Source organism: Papio anubis, chromosome 13, assembly GCF_008728515.1.
Source record: "Papio anubis isolate 15944 chromosome 13, Panubis1.0, whole genome shotgun sequence".
NCBI lineage: Eukaryota > Metazoa > Chordata > Mammalia > Primates > Cercopithecidae > Papio > Papio anubis.
This window is the reverse complement of record NC_044988.1, coordinates 22,304,611-22,324,817: the sequence shown is the minus strand read 5'-3', so window position 1 is coordinate 22,324,817 and position 20,207 is coordinate 22,304,611. Positions and strand designations below refer to the sequence as shown.

At 40.5% G+C, this 20,207-nt stretch overlaps 1 protein-coding gene across 2 annotated transcripts in view; it reads right to left on the bottom strand.

Moving 5' to 3' along the window:
* Window positions 1–11,187: 11,187 nt before the first annotated feature.
* Window positions 11,188–20,207, bottom strand: part of NMRK1 (nicotinamide riboside kinase 1) — a 28,345-nt gene continuing 19,325 nt past the window's right edge. The window contains exons 5-9 of one of the 2 annotated variants that reach the window (XM_003911822.4): window positions 19,867–20,014; window positions 19,713–19,784; window positions 18,983–19,089; window positions 16,744–16,827; window positions 11,188–11,555 (exon numbers count right to left, since the gene is read on the bottom strand). In XM_003911822.4, coding sequence (XP_003911871.1) covers window positions 11,536–11,555; window positions 16,744–16,827; window positions 18,983–19,089; window positions 19,713–19,784; window positions 19,867–20,014 — 431 coding nt within the window. In that variant the 3' untranslated portion in view covers window positions 11,188–11,535. The remainder of the gene's footprint in view (window positions 11,556–16,743; window positions 16,828–18,982; window positions 19,090–19,712; window positions 19,785–19,866; window positions 20,015–20,207) is intronic. The other variant, XM_009188953.3, reaches the window with a different exon arrangement.

Here is a 20,207-nt window from a genome sequence, read left to right as displayed (position 1 = left end):
ATTACTTCCTTGCAACATACTTTCATACTTTCTCTAATACATCTACCTTTCTTTATCTACAACTGTCTTGGTAAATTCTTCTTACTACCCACACCACCAACCCCATAGTTGGCTTTCACTCACGACAAAATCTTCTTCTTCTGACCCTCTCATTGTACTCCTGCCAATCTGGTAGACAACCACTTCCACCGGTAGAGTCCAGTGGTTAAGAGCATGGACTCTGAAGTCAAATTTGAATTTGGCTCTGCCAATACTTATGTGGCCTTGGTCAAGTTACTTAACATCTTTGTGCCTCATTTTCCTCATCTGAAAAATAATAGTATCTCCTAATAGAGTTTTTGTTTTATTTGTTTTGTTTTGTTTTGAGATGGAGTCTCGCTCTGTCACTCAGGCTGGAGTGCAGTGGCACAATCCTAATAGAATTTTATGAGTATTAAATGAGATCTATGTAGGGTGCTTAGAATGGTATGTAATAAGCACTCTACAGGTTATAGCTATTTGAGGTATAACCTGAGATACAGCTACTTGAAGTATAATCTGAGTTACCTCCTCAGAACTTCAAGACTCAGGTAAATGGCTGTTTAAGTAGAAAGTCTAATAAGCATTCACAGGCCAGGTGTGGTGGCTTACGCCTGTAATCCTAGAACTTTGGGAGGCTGAGGCGGGTAGATCACTCGAGGCCGGGACTTCAAGACCAGCCTGGCCAACATGGCAAAACTCCATCTCTACTAAAAATACAAAAGTTAGCCGGGAGTGGTGGCATAAGCCTGTAGTCCCAGCTACTTAGGCACAAGAATCGCTTGAACCCAGGAGTCAGAGGTTGCAGTGAGCTGAGATTGGGCCATTGCACTCCAGCCTGGGCAACAGAGTGACACTGTCTCAAAAAAAAAAAAAAAAAAAAAACTTATATAGAGAAGACATGAAGATCAGCATAGACCTAAACGAAATATCTTTAAGTACTGATATCATCAATCTTTGATGCCTTTGTGCTTTACACTACTCTATCCATCCACCTTTTGTAAAATAGGAAGAGGGACAAAAAAGTCAGTATCAGAATAAGTGAGCATCTGCAGAGTTCCTGCTGGGTCTCTCTTTTGCCTGGAGAAAGCAGCAACTCACTCGTGGAGATAAGTTCAAGGAGTGTCTTGAATTGACTAGCTACAGATTCCAGGTACTCCTCAATCAGCCTCCTGTGATAATACAATTAAGTGAGCACAGCATGTTCCAAAGTTAAAGGGCTTCTCTGATTGGTTCTTGGATTCTGAACTATGAAGCCTCTTCATAGAATATAGTGTGGGCAGCCAAGATGACAGAGGTGTAATTGCAAGCTACATGCATGATAGTCGCAGGCTGGGTCATAGAGTTTTGGGGCTAGCTTCATAATACAGTATAGCAGGGTGGTTAAGAACTCACTATTTGGGCCATGCAAACTTGGGTTCCAAATCTGGCTCTAAAACTTGTAAGCCATGAGACTTTGGGTAGTTACTTTACCACTCAAAGCCTCATGTTTATATGGTTGTTATAATGGTTAAATAATGTACGTAAAGTATTGTCAAAATATACTTTTCAAAAGTTGAAAATATGACTCTCATACCAATATAAAGAGAACATGACTCAAAGATTCATTCATTTAACCTGGCAAGATGGTAAATCTTGTTCAAAGATAATTGGAGACAGCAAAGTATCCGTGGTGGCGGAAAGAAGAGTGTTTGAATAAGATCGTTAATTTGATATAAAACTGGTTAAGGTATAGAGCAATAAAACAGTAACTTTTAGAATGATATTTTCTACCAAAAAAATCATTTGCATCTCTAGTGGACAAATTTAATTTGTATCACAATCAGCAGTTCTCAAGTGGAGATGATTTTGCCCTCCAGGGGACACTTGGCAATGTTTGAAGGTATTTTTGATCGTCACAACTGTGTTGGAGTTGGGGGAGGTGAGTGCTACTAGCATCTAGTGGTAGTAGTTGGTAGAGAACAAGGATGATACTAAACATCCTTTGATGCACAGGACAGCCTCCCACAAAAGAACTATCCAGCCAACAGTACTGAGGTTGGGAAACCCAGGCTGTCAGCTTCTGCAAGTTAATATCTACCTTTATGAGATTTAAAATATGCTAATTAAGAGAAAACTCCAAGTGAAAGGTATACACTTATGAAGAATTTGATAACCATTGGGTGAGTTGGTTAGACAATGCTCAGATAACCCTGAAAGGACCTCTTTTGCTTATTTCCAAGTTTTAGAATTTTTTTGTGTGTGTGTGTGTGATGGAGTCTTGCTCTGTCACCCAGGCTGAAGTACCGTGGCACTATCTCAGCTCACTGCAACCTCTGCCTCCTGGGTTCAAGAGATTCTCCTGCCTCAGCCTTCTGAGTACCTGGGATTACAGGTGCCCACCACCACACCCAGCTAATTTTCTGTTTTTGTATTTTTAGTAGAGATGGGGTTTCTCCTGTCCGCCAGGCTTGTCTTGAACTCCTCACCTCAAGTGATCTGCCTGCCTTGGCCTCCCAAAGTGCTGGGATTACAGGCGTAAGCCACCACGCCAGACCCCAAGTTTTAGAAAATTTTCCTACAGCATTCGACACAGTACCTAGTCCATGATAGGTGCTGAGTAAATATTAGTTATTATTGTAAATTTACAGGCCACTAGGTAGAAGGCCAAATTTCCATTCAATAAGATAAGCACATCATTAGACTTGAGTCTGTGAAGTGCACTACAGTGGCCGTAGCACTGTTGGAAATTATTTTTGTTAGATTATTCCATCATAGTAACTTTGAGGTTTTAAGAAAGTCCTTCAGTATAACCTTCAGACAAACAGATGGTAGATCATGTCTAAAAAGCAAGCCATATTTTAAAATTATCTTGAAATCCTGGACTCAAAAAATCCAAGCCTCTCTTTCTGCCTGAGAAACTGTACCCTCAAATTGAGGGTATCCAGCATATCCTTAGGAAACCCGTTGACTGATGTAGAACAAGTATGGTAAGGTAAAATTTCAGGACTGTAGTCTGTGGCACTTGTGACTAGCAAAAACCTTTTTATTCTATGAGCAAATGGTATGTGCATTGAATCTGAGAAGTAAAAGGTGGCAAAAGTTTTTTTATTTTATTTATTTTTATTTTTTTAAAGGAAAGGAGAGCCATACAGTTGCCCAAATCCATCTTCTATAATTCAGTTGGATAATTCACCAAATAGGTGTATTAGTCTGGGTCCAATCAGGAGAGAAAAGCCAGTCAATAATGATGTGAACTGGAAGTTTAATATAAAGAATTATATAGGCCGGGTATGGTGGCTCATGCCGGTAATCCCAGCACTTTGGGAGGCCGAGGTGGGTGGATCACTTGAGGTCAGGAGTTTGAGGCCAGCCTGGCCAACATGGCAAAACCCCGTCTCTACTTAAAACACAAAAATTAGTCATGTGTGGTGGTGCACACCTGTAATCCCAGCTACTCAGGGGGCTGAGACATGAGAATCACTTGAGCCCGAGAGGTAGAGGTTGCAGTGAGCTGAGATTGTGCCAACACACTCCAGCCTGAGTGACAAGAGGGAGACTCTGTGTCAAAAAACCAAACAACAACAAAAAGAAGTATATAAAATCTTTCTATAAAATAAATGTAATTATTTTAAAAAATATAAATAGTCTATATAAATTTAATAATAAACAGATAAATTATATATACATGTGTAAAATATATTTTAAGTAGATTTATTTAAATCTACTTAAATAGATAAAATATAAAACATTCATGCTTTAAAAAGGGCTGTAGAAAATATATAACAAAAATACAATATATAGATACACATAAACAATTTAATAAATAAATATAATTAAATATTATATAAAATATAAACAAAGGATTGGCTAGTAAGAAGTAAAGAGGGAACTCTAAGAAGAGATAAAAGAACAGCTGGCCGAGTGCAGTGGCTCACGCCTGTAATCCTAGCACTTTGGGAGGTTGAGGCGGGTGGATTACCCGAGGTCAGGAGTTCAAGACCAGCCTAGTCAACATGGTGAAACCTTGTCTCTACTAAACATACCAAAATTAGCCGGGTGTGGTGGCGCATGTCTGTAATCCCAGCTACTTGGGAGGTTGAGGCAGGAGAATCGCTTGAACCTGGGAGGCGGAGATTGCAGTGAGTGAAGATTGTGCTACTGCACTCCAGCCCGGGTGACAGAGTGAAGACTCTGTCTCCAAAAAAAAAGTAACAGCCACCGAAAGAAGAGCCTTGGTAGGAAGGAGAGCCAGACCTTGTTAGAGAGGGCACTAAAGAAAGTAGCTCTGGGCCGGGCGCGGTGGCTCAAGCCTGTAATCCCAGCACTTTGGGAGGCCGAGACGGGCGGATCACGAGGTCAGAAGATCAAGACCATCCTGGCTAACACGGTGAAACCCTGTCTCTACTAAAAAAAAAAAAAAAAAAAAAAAAAAAGAAAGTAGCTCTGGTGCCATGTTGGCATAATTTGCTGGAAATCTATTCTCTGGAATTTTGGGGAAATCTGCCCTCTGGGGTGCCATGGACAGGCTGCTCACGGGGAGGTGTTTCTCTATAGGGGCTCCACTGCAGCGGCTGGCCCTGGGGTGCTGCTCTCTGCCCTGCACTGCAGGAACTGAAAACTGGGGAAGTCATGCTTGCTGCAGTCACCTGGCAAGCCAGCACACAGGAAACAAAAGTCAAAACCTTTCCCTCCTGCAGTGTCTCTCCAGTGCCTTCTACTGACAATGCTCAACATTATGCCACTTGGCAAAAGGGCCCGGATTCATTTTCACAGATGAGGCAAAAGGGGAGAATTTGGAACTAAATGTCAGTAAAATCAATAACTGGTATAAGAGCGATTCTGCAATATTTTAGGGGCTGATAATACTGATAATTTCAGGCTTTTAGTATCCAAATAACAATTCAGTGTGGGCCCTTCAGGGCCTGGAAGCTGCTATTTGTCCACTATAGAGCCGGAATTCTGAAAGTGTGGTCCCTGGGTAATCAATATCAGCATCACCTAGAAACATGCTAGAAATGCAAATTTTAGGGCCCTATCCCGAACGTACTGAATCAGAAACTCTGGCATTGGCATTGGGGACTAGCAATCTACGTTTTAACAAGCTCTCCAAGTGATGCTGACACATGCTAAGGTTGGGAAAACACTGCTATATGCAGGAAGTTCCAGGAATCTGCTTGTGCGAGCTTGACAGGAAGAGTCAATAGGACTTCTTTGTATGAGTTTTAGTTTCTCATTTTTTTTTTTCAGAGACAAGGTCACTGTCACCCAGGCTGGAGTGCAATGTGCAATTGTACCTCACTGCAGCCTCAAATTCCTGGGCTCCAGTGATCCTCCTGCCTCAGCCTCCCATGTAGCTAGGACTACAGACACGAGATAGCATGGGTGGCTAATTTTTAATTGTTTTGTAGGGATGGGGTCTCACTATATTGCCAGGCTAGTCTCAAACTCCTAGCCTCAAGTGATCCTCCCACCCCAGCCTCCCAAACCCTGGAATTACAGGTACGAGCCACCACAACCAGCCTAGTCTCTATTTCTTTATCTTTTTTTTTTTTTTCATTTTTGAGACAGGGTCTTGCTCTGTCACCCAGGCTGGAGTGCAGTGGCGCAAGCACGGCTCACTGCAGCCTCGACCTTCTGGGCTCAAGCAATTCTCTCATCTCAGCTTCCTGCACACCCAGCCTAGTCTTTATTTCTGATCTTGAAGAAGACAACCGAACTTTTCCAGGAACGTATTACTATGTCTCTACTTTTGCATTTCTGGGCTCGTGAGCATGAAAGAATCAGATATGCTCACTGTGGTAAGAAGTTTTGCTTTTGATGTTCTCTTATCTGCATGTCATGCTACCCTGATTAGAGCCCAAAAGCTGCTATTGCAATTTTCATCTATTTCTGTGTGTGCACAGGAGAGTAATGCCTTTTCTGCCTTTTGCATATCTTTTCAGCTGTATCACCTTTTATGATCTGGCCTAAAAAGTCACATAGCTCACTTCTACCATAATCTTTTTTTTTTCTTTCTTTCTTTTTATTTTTTGAGACGGTATCTCACTCTGTTGCCCAGGTTGGAGTGCAGTGACAATCTCGGTTCACTGCAACCTCCGCCTCCCCAGTTCAAGCAATTCTCTTGTTTCAGCCTCCTGAATAGCTGGGACTACAGGTGCACGTCATCAGGCCTGGCTAATTTTTTGTATATTTAGTAGAGACGGAGTTTCACCATATTGGACAGGCTGTTCTTGAACTCCTGGCCTCAGGTGATCCACCTGCCTTGGCTTCCCAAAGTACTGGGATTACAGGCAAGAGCACTGCACTCAACCTGCTTTTTCTGAACTCCCCACCATTGATGGCATATTGAAAGGACAGCTAGAGTCACAAACCACAGGTCAACACGGCCAGATGGTGGCATGGAGCTCCAGGACCTCACCACTGTTCCTTACCCCATGGATAACCTCATGAGCTGGCTTGCATCCTTGACTAGGCTCCAAAGGTGCGGAACAGAAAGCTTCATTTTGCCCTGACACAACTCTTGCCTTTCCAGGCTCCTTGATTTGCTCCCTTAAAATAGGGAAGGAGAGATGATGTATTCTAGCAGGCTACTTTTCTGCCATTCTTTGTCTAAAATGAAAAATGTATGTGTGCATGCTTGTATGATGTCAGGATTGTGGACAGCTTTAGTTTCAATTTCAATATTGAGATATAGAGTGTTGGACTAATACCTCAACATTTTGTGACTGTCATATATCACAAGCATATACTTAAACTATGTGGCTTGAATCTCATCCTTTAGTGTAATGGTCTGTGTGTCTTCCAAACCTTTGAAATCAAACTCATGTTTAATACTAAACACGATGAAGCCTTCCTACAGCAAACTCATCTTAAAGGAACTGGGGTTATTTATGCACAGAAAGTGAAGACTTCAGCAGATTTGCTCCTTGTCAAATATGTATTGTATCTTTCTAAATAGATAACAGTACCACCAGTAACTCCTGTAATAAAGAGTAACTGTAATATGATCAGTGCATGCAGAAATGAAGCACTGGTATTCTTATTTCAAATTCCTATTTATTTCTCACTGATACAAGTGAGCAAAAATATACGTATTTCTTCCCAAAATTACTGGAATGTTTTCCTTTTTAATGCCTTTTTTTTTTTTTTTTTGCAAGATAAAGATATTTTCTCTGACCTTCATATGCTGAAATGGGGAGAAAACTGATGATTCTCAATCAGCAGGGCCATGCCTCTGTAGCAGGGAGGGGGAGAAGAGGGCATCTCAGAAATTCTTAGACGTGAAGTTTAATAATCATATCGACACTCTATTTTTATCCTAATAAGACAAAACAAAACCCTCCTAACGTGTTAATAACACAAATTACAGCAACCCAAACTTGATACAATCATGGCCAGGGAAGGTATGCAGAAAAAGGCTGTGGTAGGCATCTTCAGTGGCTTTCCTATTTCCTCACTAAAAGATCCTTGATATTGTTCAGTGGCAACATCCCAAGGCAGAATCACAATTGGTCTGAAACTATCATGACATCTTCCCAGCCTCCCTTGCAGGGAGAAGTGACTATATGACCCAGTTCTGATGGGAAATAAGGATAGAGAGGTACACAGAAGCCAGATCAGAGAAAGCCTTGGAGGCCACATTAAAATATTTGAACTTTATCCTTATTCTACCCTATATCCATTCTAAATACTGTTGATATCCCCCATCTTAAAAAGAGAAAACCAAGACTTTAAATGGCTTGATTGAAGTCATAGCTACTGAGCGGATGAACTGTAATTTGAACCTGGGTTTTGTTTTTATTTGTATTTTTTGTAGTGTGTGGGAGCCAAAGAATTGTCCAGTCATCACCAAGTGAGTGCAAGCTAGTTAGAAATAAAGAAATAATGAGAGCTTACTGAGTCTGTAGAGAATGGCTAATGTAACAATATATTTTAAGGATTGAGATAGTTGGCTGGGCGTGGTGGCTCACACCTCTAATTCCAGCACTTTGGGAGGCCAAGGCTGGTGTATCACTAGGCCAGGAGATAGAGACAATCCTGAAACCCCGTCTCTACCAAAAATGCAAAGATTAACTGGGCACGGTAGCGCGCGCCTGTAGTTCCAGTTACTTGGGAGGCTGAGGCGGGAGAATTGCTTGAACCCAGTAGGCAGAGGTTGCAGTGAGCCGAGATCATGCCACCAAACTCCAGCCTGGCCACAGAGTGAGACTGTCTCAAAGTCGGCTTCATCCCTGGGATGCAAGGCTGGTTCAACACACACAAATAAATAAACGTAATCCATCACATAAACAGAACCAATGACAAAAACCACATGATTATCTCAATAGATGCAGAAAAGGCCTTCAACAAAATTCAACAGCCCTTCATGCTAAAAACACTCAATAAACTAGGTATTGATGGAACGTATCTCAACATAATAAGGGCTATTTATGACAGACCCACAGCCAATATCATACTGAATAGGCAAAAACTGGAAGCATTCCCTTTGAAAACCTGCACAAGACAAGGATGCCCTCTCTCACCACTCCTATTCAACATAGTGTTGGAAGTTCTGGCCAGGGAAATCAGGCAAGAGAAAGAAATAAAGGGTATTCAATTAGGAAATGAGGAAGTCAAATTGTCCCTGTTAGTAGATGACATGATTGTATGTTTAGAAAACCCCATCGTCTCAGCCCAAAATCTCCTTAAGCTGATAAGCAACTTCAGCAAAGTCTCAGGATACAAAATCAATGTGCAAAAGTCACTAGCATTCCTATACACCAATAACAGACAGAGAGCCAAGTCATATGTGAATTCCCATTCACAATTGCTACAAAGAGAAAAAAATACCTAGGAATGCAACTTACAGGGATATGAAGGACCTCTTCAAGGAGAACTACAAACCACTGCTCAATGAAATAAAAGAAGACACAAATAGAAGAACATTCCATGCTCATTGATAGGAAGAATCATTATAGTAAAAATGGCTGTACTGCCCAAGATAATTTATAGATTCATTGCTATCCCCATCAAGCTACCAATGACTTTCTTCACAAAATTGGAAAAAACTACTTTAAAGTTCATGTGGAACCAAAACAGAGCCTGCATTGCCAAGACAATCCTAAGCAAAAGGAAAAAAGCTGGAGGCATCATGCTACCTGACTTCAAACTATTCTGCAAAGTTACAGTAACCAAAACAGCATGGTACTGGTACCAAAACAGAGATATAGACCAATGGAACAGAACAGAAGCCTCAGAAATAACACTACACATCTACAACCATCTGATCTTTGACAAACCTGACAAAAACAAGAAATGGGGAAAGGATTCCCTATTTAATAAATGGTGCTGGGAAAATTGGCTAGCCATGTGTAGAATGCTGAAACTGGATCCCTTCCTTACACCTTACACAAAAATTAATTCAAGATGGTTTAAAGACTTAAATGTTAGACCTGAAACCATAAAAACCGTAGAAGAAAACCTAGGCAATACCATTCAGGACATAGGCATGGGCAAGGACTTCATGACTAAAACACTAAAAGCAATGGCAACAAAAGCCAAAATAGATAAATGGGATCTAACTAAACTAAAGAGCTTCTGCACGGCAAAAGAAATTACCATCAGAGTGAACAGGCAACCTACAGAACGGGAGAAAATTTTTGCAATCTACCCATCTGACAAAGGGCTAATATCCAGATCTACAAAGAACTCAAACAAATTTACAAGAAAAAAACAACCCCATCAAAAAGTGGGCAAAGGATATGAACAGATACTTCTCAAAAGAAGACATCTATGCAGCCAAGACACGTGAAAAAATGCTCATCATCACTGGTCATCAGAGAAATGCAAATCAAAACCACAATGAGATACCATCTCACACCAGTTAGAATGGCGATTGCTAAAAAGTCAGGAAACAGCAGATGCTGGAGAGGATGTGGAGAAATAGGAACGCTTTTACACTGTTGGTGGGAGGGTAAACTAGTTCAACCATTGTGGAAGACAGTGTGGCGATTCCTCAAGGATCTAGAACTAGAAATACCATTTGACCCAGTGATCCCATTACTGGGTATATACCCAAAGGATTATAAATCATGCTACTATAAAGACACATGCACACTTATGTTTATTGTGGCACTATTCACAATAGCAAGGACTTGGAACCAACCCAGATGTCCATCAATGATACACTTGCTTAAGAAAATATGGCACATATACACAATGGAATACTATGCAGCCATAAAAAAGGATGAGTTCATGTCCTTTACAGGGACTTGGATGAAGCTGGAAACCATCATTCTCAGCAAACTATCACAAAGATAGAAAACCAAACACCACATGTTCTCATTCAGAGGTGGGAATTGAACCGTGAGATCACTTGGACACAGGGCTGGTAACATCACACACTGGGCTCTGTCAGGGGTTGGGGGCAGGGGGAGGGGTAGCATTAGGAGAAATACCTAATGTAAATGACGCGTTGATGGGTGCAGCAAACCAACATGGCACATGTATACCTATGTATCAAACCTGCACATGGTGTACATGTACCCTAGAGCTTAAAGTATAAAAAAAAGAAAATTGAGATGATTGTCTGTAATCTTTTTGTTATGAATAAGCAAAAGATTGTCCAGTACATAATTTAAATTCCAGCATTGAAAGCAGCCTCAAGAGATCACACAGTTCAGACCTCCTTCCTGTGCTTTCCAAAGATAGGTCCCCTGGATTCCACATGATTGAAGTAACTGCTTATTTCTGTGATTTTAGACCACTGGTTTGACAAAAACAAAATGAACCAGGAGTGGGGGGAAAAAACCCAGAAACCCTATTTGTAACAAAGTCTCAACAATGAGATACAATGGTATTAGATACATGCAAACACACACACACACACACATATACACACACACACCCCCCTACCAAAATACATAAATAATCCTAGATCTTGTAGCAAATTGTTGATTTATTCATTGTGACTGCAGCTCCTAGTAATGCTATTATTTGCAGGTGGTGAGTGTGGTATGGGATGGTATGGAGCAACATTTTCCAAATTGTGGTTGTGATCAATATATTTTTTGAAATTAAAGATGGAAAAACATCACAGTGCAGAATATATAAGGTCAATGTCCTATGATACTTGATGTATGTATGTATCACACACACATATACACACCTACAGACACACAAATACACATACAATGAATTCTACATATATTGGATTGTGATGTAATCTTTATTTCTTACTCTGAGCTCCAGTTAGAAAAGTTTGACAATCATCATTTTAGAGCTTTGTTCAAAAAGTGGAGACTCTCTGACTCACTGTGAGCTCTGCTATATCTATGTGCTTCCTGGAGAGGGAGCAACTTGCTAAGCTAGAGTCCTGTCCATTGGCATGGATATTTACTGTTCCACATGTTGGGAAAACCATGTGCAATAAAAATCAAACATATGAAACAATGGCTGTCATTGTACCACAGTACACCTTGTATCTTGGTTAAGGTTCTTAAATTACTCCTTTGAGTTTCCTAATTCACTTCAGGAAGGATTTGCTGCATTCCGTCTTTATGCTGTTAGTTGCAAACCTTGGGAATAAACATAAAAAGAAATTAATGGAGAATTCCAATTCTCATTTTATTAAATCTTTACATCAACAACAGTAAATCTAAGGATGTTTAAATTACGGGGATTCTGGAGCCAAAAATGCTGGTTTCCTGTAAAGAACTAAATTGAGTCCAAGTCCCATTCTTTTAATCCCTGCATTAAATTTGAAGCATGCCTGAAAATATCAGATAGATATCCAAAATCACTTGTAATTGGTATAGTAATCCTTGACTTCAGGGAATGAAATAGTTTGAAGACTAGAATAAAACCACAAAGGGTAGCTGTCTGCAGTATAATCCTTGTTTTGGAGTGTTACCCTTGATGTGGGGAAAGTATTATTACCTTTAATCCCTTTTCTTAAACGAAGGAAGCCCATGGAATACTTGATTTGGCATAGAAATTCAATGATAAACCTACCACATTCTTATTACACAGCTCATATTGGAGAGCACACATTTTTTAGTGTAGTATTTCATTTTTGAAATATGTGAAATGTAAAAATGATTACATCCTTTGACTACACAAGTGACACTTCTGGGAATTTACTCCAGGGATATAATTCAAAAAGAAGAAAACCAACATAGAATACATGTAGATATTTTGTTATAGCATGTGATTTATCCATGTGAAACACCTGTAACAACAGTAAATAGACAACAATTGGGAAATGGTTAAGTGATCTTATGTTAATTTGGACTGCTGTCCTAGATAATTATACTATAATTTTATAATGAGATCATACTTTAAATTTAATGAGAACAATGCAAACATCTGATAATTAAATTTTATTTTGCAACTTCTTATTCCTTTGATTTGAAACTAGACATGTGACATCTTTCTTCTCTACTAAAAGGTCAATGTCAAGTCTTATATTTCTCTTCCGTGTACAAAACAGAACTCAGCCTTGATTTTTGTTTTTAACTGGAAGAGCTACTTAGTTTCATTATATAATGAACTCTATAAAGCTGCATAAAAATTAAATACTAATTTAAAAACAGAGATAAGCATGGCTGATTAACTACACTGCCCTTGCAGTCTTGTAAAGGAGAGATTAATGTGAACAGTAAAAAGACTGGATATGTACTCATTAAAATGTTAACACCAATGACTGGAGAGAACACAGGTAATTACTTGCTCCCTTTTGCTTTATAATAAACATTTAACAAGGCAGGGTGTGGTGGCTCATGCCTGTAATCCCAGCACTATGGGAGGCCAAGGCAGGCAGATTACCTGAGGTCAGGAGTTCAAGACCAGCCTAGCCAACATATGAAACCACGTCTTGACAAAAATACAAAAATTAGCAGGGCGTGGTGGTGCATACGTGTAATCCTAGCTACTCGGGAGGCTGAGGTAGGAGATTTGCCTGAACCCAGAAGGTGGAGGCTGCAGTGAGCTAAGATCACGCCACTGCACTCCAGCCTGGGCGACAGAACAAGATTCCATATCAGCCGGGCGCGGTGGCTCACGCCTGTAATCCCAGCACTTTGGGAGGCTGAGGCGGGCAGATCATGAGGTCAGGAGATCAAGACCATCCTGGCTAACATGGTGAAACCCCATCTCTACTAAAAAAAAATAAAAAATTAGCCAGGCGTAGTGGAGGGCCCCTGTGGTCCCAGCTACTCAGGAGGCTGAGGCAGGAAAATGAGATGAACCCAGGAGGCGGAGGTTGCAGTGAGCCGAGATAGCGCCACTGCACTCCAGCCTGGGTGACAGAGTGAGACTCTGTCTCAAAAAAAAAAAAAAAAAAAAAAAAAAAGATGGAAAAAAGACTCCATATCAAAAAAATAAAAATAAATAAATAAATAAATAAAATAAAAAACCTTTAAAAATAATATGCTTTTATAATGAGGTGAAAATAAATGTTTTTAAAGGGAGTTTGAATGTTCCTGGTGGCTAGACTACTTTGTTTTAGTAAGAATAAGGAAATGATTAAATTTTGCCTCACGCTTTGGATTTAAATAAGGATTAAATTAAATGTATAACTCCATTCCCTTACTCTGCTGAATAATTTATTGTTTCATTAACAGTTAAACTCAGTCTTTCTTGTTTCCCCTTCATTATTATGACTTTATCATAATTATGATTTTATGTACTTAAGACTGAAAAATTAGCTAAGCAAGTTTATGAGATGTGAGGAAAAAAAAAAACCCTGAAGATTAGTCATTGGAAACAGGAAAGGTCTCCCTAGCTGGCTCAGTGTGTGTCATACTCAGGGTTAAACCAGGCTACGCTGAGGGTACCTTCAGGACAGCTTTGCCAGGTTACTGTGGATGGAAGCACCAGGAAAGGTAATAGGTTACTAGAAATAAAACAGTAACTTATTTATGTAACTGAGAAAAAACAGCACAAATGTTAGAGGTAAGAAAAGCTGATGGATTTCTGTTTTTATCCCTCTTTAAAGTTTTTTTTTTTTTTTTTAACTTTATCTAATATCTAGAAGCCTCAAATGGCATAGCTAAATACTTTCCTGCCTGCCTCTAGGATGTAGGGAAGGAAAGAGGAGGGGCATCACAACATTGGGAAATGCACTTTCTTGTGGGCTAGCAGCACCTGTCAAAACATGCCAGCTGTATTTGGGCCTTGGAACAGATGGTGAAGGCTCAATTTGGAATGGAACTGGTTGCAATTTACCTGAGCTACATGACCAAGGCTACTTTCATCTTTATCAGTAGGTAGGTCATAAGGCCAAACTCCAGTGTATGACTTAGTCATAAAGGAAAGTTGGACCCAAGCACTGGCCATCGCTGAGAAGACAAAGAGCTACAGGTGTCCAACAGCTGAAACACTTCTGGAAGTGCCTCATTAGGGACAGAAAGGGGGGCCAGTAACTCTCAGAGAAGTGGCTCTGGCTCATGTGCTATCATTTATGAAGGCTGAGCCCTTCCCTTCACCCCACACCCTCTATATCCACTCACGTTGGTGCTCTGAGATTCATTATGGGAGGCCTGACTTTCATCAAAGTAACAGACGGCAGGAGTGGGCGGGCATATCTGGCAAAGATTCTAAATTCTACTTGCAAGAAGAAAATTTAAAATGGTCCTGAAATTCCTTCAAATGGGTTCATGCCTATATGATGGGCTGATCCTGAAATCAACAATATTTAGGATCAATGAGCTGCCTAGTTGGGTTCAGTCTCTTATTGAGGAAGGACAACATTTGGATTAGGGCAGTTGCCTCTCACCAAAAAAACATATAATGTTCTTCACTGCTGGAGTGAGTCATACTGTCTTCTCTGAGCCAGTTGATGATTGCATTTTGCCGGTGTTAGCCATGGAAATTCTTTTAATTCAAATAGTTCAAATATAACAATAGCTAGATCTACAGTTCTGTCCTTCCAGCGTGTTTTTTCGACCTTCTTCTTCTGGTTTCTACCTCCTGCCCTGCTTTCTCTTTGGGAAATTTTTAAGTTTTTAATTTTCAGAGATAGGGCTGTCTGTCTCCCAGGCTGGAGTGCAATGGCACAATCATGGCTCACTGCAGCCTTGACCTCCTGGGCTCAAGCAATCCTCCCACCTCAATTTCCTGAGTAGCTGAGATTATAGGCGTGTGCTACTATGCCCCGCTAGTTTTTTTTTTGTTGTTGTTTTGTTTTTTTTGAGACAGAGTCTCACTCTGTCACCAGGCTGGAGTGCAGTGGCGCAGTCTCGGCTCACTGCAACCTCTGCCCCCTGAGTTCAAGAGATTCCCCTGCCTCAGTCTCCTGAGTAGCTGGGACTACAGGTGCACACTACCACATCCAGCTAATTTTTTGTATTTTAGTAGAGATGGGGTTTTACCATGTTGGCCAGGATGGTCTTGATCTCCGGACTTTGTGATCCACCTGCCTCGGCCTCCCAAAGTGCTGGGATTACAGGTGTGAGCCACCATGCCTGGCAGCTAATTTTTAAAAAATTTTAATTTTTGTAGAAACAGAGTCTCTCTCACTATGTTGCTCAGGCTGGTCTTGAACTCCTGGCCTCAAGCAATCCTCCCAATTTAGCCTCGCAAAGTGCTGGGATTACAAACATGAGCCATTGCACCTGGCCAGGGAAATTTTTAAAATCAGAAGGTCTTAGGTGGGGTGTTCAATTACAAGATGGGTTACGTGATCCAGACCTCGCCAATCAAAGTATGCCATCTCTCTGGCCATAACGATTGCTTTGGCAAGTCATGTGATCCAGCAGGACCAATCATCTGGGCTACAACAGAACACTGCTTTTTAGAAAATGATTTAAGATAAAGAATTTCAAATTTATGCAGAAGAAGTGAGAATAAATATGAACCTCCTTGTACTCAATACCCAGCTCCAACATTTATCAACTCGTGGTCAAATCTTGAAAAAGGTATCTTTTCACACTGGGACTGATGGACCTAGAAGGACGTTGTTATCAATAGACATCAGGTCAGTGGAGAGCCTGACTTCAAAATAAACCCTAAATAGAAAGTAGAATAGAAGCAGAGTCCTGAGGACCTTATTTGAGTTCCTTAACCCATTAATGTTGGAGGTTGCAAATTTTTTTGTGTGAAAAACCAGACCTTGGTGATGACCTTGAGCATTAGGATATAAATAACTCCTACTAGCTTACAGTTCCAACAGTGGAACACTAGGCATAAACGGGTTAATCCAGCTGGGTCTGAAGCCACCATTACCCCTGTACTGTCTTTCTGCTGAAGCCATATTTAGGCAAATCTCTGGCACTTGCAGAAAGTGCTGTCCAATATGAAAACCTTAAATAAACACTTCATAATACTTTTTAAAATCTTTTGTTTATCTTTGAGGTATTTGGAAAGAAGAAATTTTATGGAAATCTTTAAGGGAATAAAAGAAACGGGGAGCTCTGGACATACTAAAACAAAACCATCAGCATTTTAATTATACTCTGCCCAAAGGATACTTCCAGTCCCATTTGGTACCACCATCTACTAAACATTTTAAAGTAAATCACATAAATAGCATTAAGAGACGTAACAAAGGGTACATGGTTTCACCCCTAAAAACAGACAGACAAACTAATTGAGGCTCGAAACCTTCCCCCCAGAATTTCTGATTCTGAATTATCCTCAAAGCAAAGAATGGATGAGCACAATCACTCCTACATTAGCATTCTGGTATTCCATCCTTTCATATGTAATGAACTATTTTTCTGGCTGTTTTTCCTCTACCTTCCACTTTGTTAGCACAATACTTACACTTTTGCTTTGCTAGTTCTTGTATTAGATCTTCATATACTTGCAAAAAGAGGTCCTCTTCAGATTTTGTTCCATCTAGGTACACTACGAAGGGGAAAAGAGAGCGGTTCAAATGCTAACAGGCTTATTAATATACAATGTTTACTTTGGCACCCAACGTCTCTTATAAATGCCAATAGGTTTAACCAAGGCACCCAGGACCATAACTTAAAAGAAAATTAATAGTGATTGAAGAAAGAAATAGATACTAGCCAGGTATAATAGGTCAAAAATGCTGGATTGTTACAGATAAATCCACACTGGCTTATGTGAAAATTATTTAATTAAAAGAGAAGAGAAAGAAAGAAGAAAAGAGGAATGAAACAGAAGAAAGTAAGTGGTGTTCTGCATATGGCACTTTTGATGCACTGAAGGTGTTCACCCAAAAGGGTCACTTAAGGAGTAATTCTTCAACATACTTAGACATGAGGATCACCTGGGAAGCTTCTTAAACCATGCAGCGGTCTGGGATCTGCAACATATGTACTAACTCAGAATTCACCAGGCTCAGAAAATATGTATGTATGTGTGTGTGTGTGTGTGTGTGTGTGTGTGTGTGTGTGTATGTGTTTTCAGCTATCAGAGAAAAGATGTATTTTTAATAAAACTGGCATAAGCAGCTGTGGAGAAAAAGTAGATGTTGTCTAGGTTAAAGGAAGGAAAGGGCCTTCTGGTCAGAAAATAGCAGGGAGACGCAAGAGCAATGATGCACCATTTGGAATGGCTAGAATAGGGGGAAGCTCTGGGAACAACATGAGATGAGATTCTAGAGCAAGACTGTACCTTAGTACCTCAGTCATTAGAGGCCCTGATGTCTGGCTGTTTGGATTGTATCTCAAAGATCTGGAGACGTCTCAAGGTATTCAAGCAGGGCAAGAGCCTGATTAGATTTGCATTTTAGGTAAAAGGGAGAGAAGGGAAGCAAGAGGATGTTCTTGCAACCAATGGTCCAAGGTGGACATGGTGCAGCCAGAATCTCAGCATCGGCCCTGGGGATACACTCTGTATGCATTCCACACGGCTCTGACATAGCTACCTATCCTGGAGGCCAACAGGCTTCTCACAACACGGACAAGTCCCCTTTATTGTGAAAAGCATATATCAGTTCTAACTTCTTTGCCTTATAGAACAGCCTTCTGCCATCTTCTCTGCATCGAGTGCCCTATTCCAGTGATCTGTTCTTAGCTCAAGCCCACAGATCCGGATGCTTACCTCCAAATTGCTACATATGTCTCCCAGGCACCTCAACCTTATTATATGCAAAACAGACATGCATTCCTCCCTTACAGGTCTGCAATGCCTTCACTTTTTTCTAACATCCGTCAGTTGCTGAGGCATCTGTCATCTTCCCGCCCCCTCCATAGCTGTTCTATCACCCATTTCTACTGAGTGCAGGCGTCTAACATCACACCCTATAAATCTATCCTCCTCCATTCTCCACACAGCCAGAGGGGTCTTAACTAAAAAGAATTTGTATCAATCATGTCCTTGTTTAAAACTTCTCTCTAGAGAGCTTCCCACTTCTCTGAGAATAATGATCAAAGTCCTTACCTAGGCTATTGGCCTTATAGGGTCTGGACCCTGCCTGTATCACCAGCATCAATCTGCTCCCTTGGTTTTCTTTACCAGAAAGTTTTCTCCACACCAGCTTTCTTTCAGGGGCTTCTCATTCCTTCCTGTCCTCTGGTCCTTTCGTGTGCCATACCCACTTTCTGGGTTGATCTTCTATTCCCCAATCCATCTCCTTTGTTCAGTTAAACTCATCAAAGGTTGGTTAAATGTGACTTCCTCAAGGAAGCCTTCCCTGACTACTGGGATCTCGGCAGTCCCCTAGAGCTTGGTGTCACAGAACTTACAGCAGCTGGAAAGGACAGGCTGGTGTCTCTAGCACCTGTTTCCACGATAGAATGTCCCCTGCATGACAGCAGGGGCTGGGTCTGCCTTATTCCCCTTAACATCTCCAGGGTAGCACCAGAAGGCATTCATTCGATACTGGTGGAATGAATAACCATCCAGAGGCTGATGAGAGCCACAGAGAGAAACAGAAACCAGGAGAACCAGCTATGGAAGAGGAGAAGCCCAGAGGGTTCTTGCTTAAGTGTCCCTTTATACTTTTCTATGAGTCCTTTCTTTTCTATACTTTGAGGCAAATGACAAGTAAAAGGGGGACTTTTTGAACAGAGGGAGAAAAGGCACTTACCAACTTCCCATGGGATGTCTTGCATTTCTTGTCTGTGCTTTAGATACATGGGCCACACATGGCCATCAAAGTATCCCGGAGAGTCTGGAGGCTCATAGACCCTTGTACTATCAAAACATGTAGGAAACTTTATGTTGACAGAAACACACAATTGATAAAGTAAAATATGAATGGTCAGGATAATGGAGAAATCACTCAGAGGCTGAATCTAAACAGTGTGCTACATGTTTTAACTCAGTGGCAGTTAGAAAGACAGTAGTAACGTGGATTTAGTTCTCTGATCCTAAAATTAATTTTGTAATCCACTGACTATCATTCTTAATTATCCTTTCTCCTTCTAGTGCTTTATAAGAGAATTAAGAGACAAATAGTGTAAATAATGATGGAGAGACCACTATGTTGGATTAAGCTTTGAACTAATTGGTGTTCCCTGTAGCTGTGGCAGAACAGGCTCACTCACATTAAAATCATAATCACCATGGGCTTGTTTTGTTTGAGGATTTAGGAGAAATGAGCCAAAAGCTTGATATAAGGCCCTTTTCTTAGAAAGTAATTTGCATTACTCTGTGCGGATGACCATTTATGGAAAAAGGTTTTGCTCCTTTTATAAAGAAGAGTTAAGCCTTCCTGTGTCTGAAAACTGACATTGCTCAATAATGTTGCTGTCCTCATTTTTCTTCTAAATTTTTTGTTTTGAATTACAACTCACAAAGATGATTTCACAACTTACCTCCTCCTCCTTTTACATTCTTCATATGGAATAGTCAGGAAATAGCTTCTATTCCATATAGTGTCAAGGGGCCTAAAATAACAGCATACTTAGTTCACAAGGGTTTTTCTTCCCCCCATTCACTCAGAGCCAATATTAGAGTGGAGATGCTTACTTATAATTAAAAAGAAGAAAACCTTCGATGATTAAAATGGGAATTTCCTCAGCACTTTCCCGGTCTGTTGATACCACAGAGCGTCTTGCGCTTTCCATCCAGCAGGAAATGGTTGACATCATTTTTTCCATGTTAAGAGCTTCAAGCACTTCAAACAAACACACAAAAATAGCAATCAATATAGCAAAACATTTTGTGATGTGACTTTTTGTGATGCATATATCCAGGATTCTGTAAACATATAGACCACCATTTTATTTCCCTTCAAAACTCCTAATAACAAATATTTTAGATGACACTTTGAAACTCTAATACTGATAAACCAGAGTGAAACGTTTTTA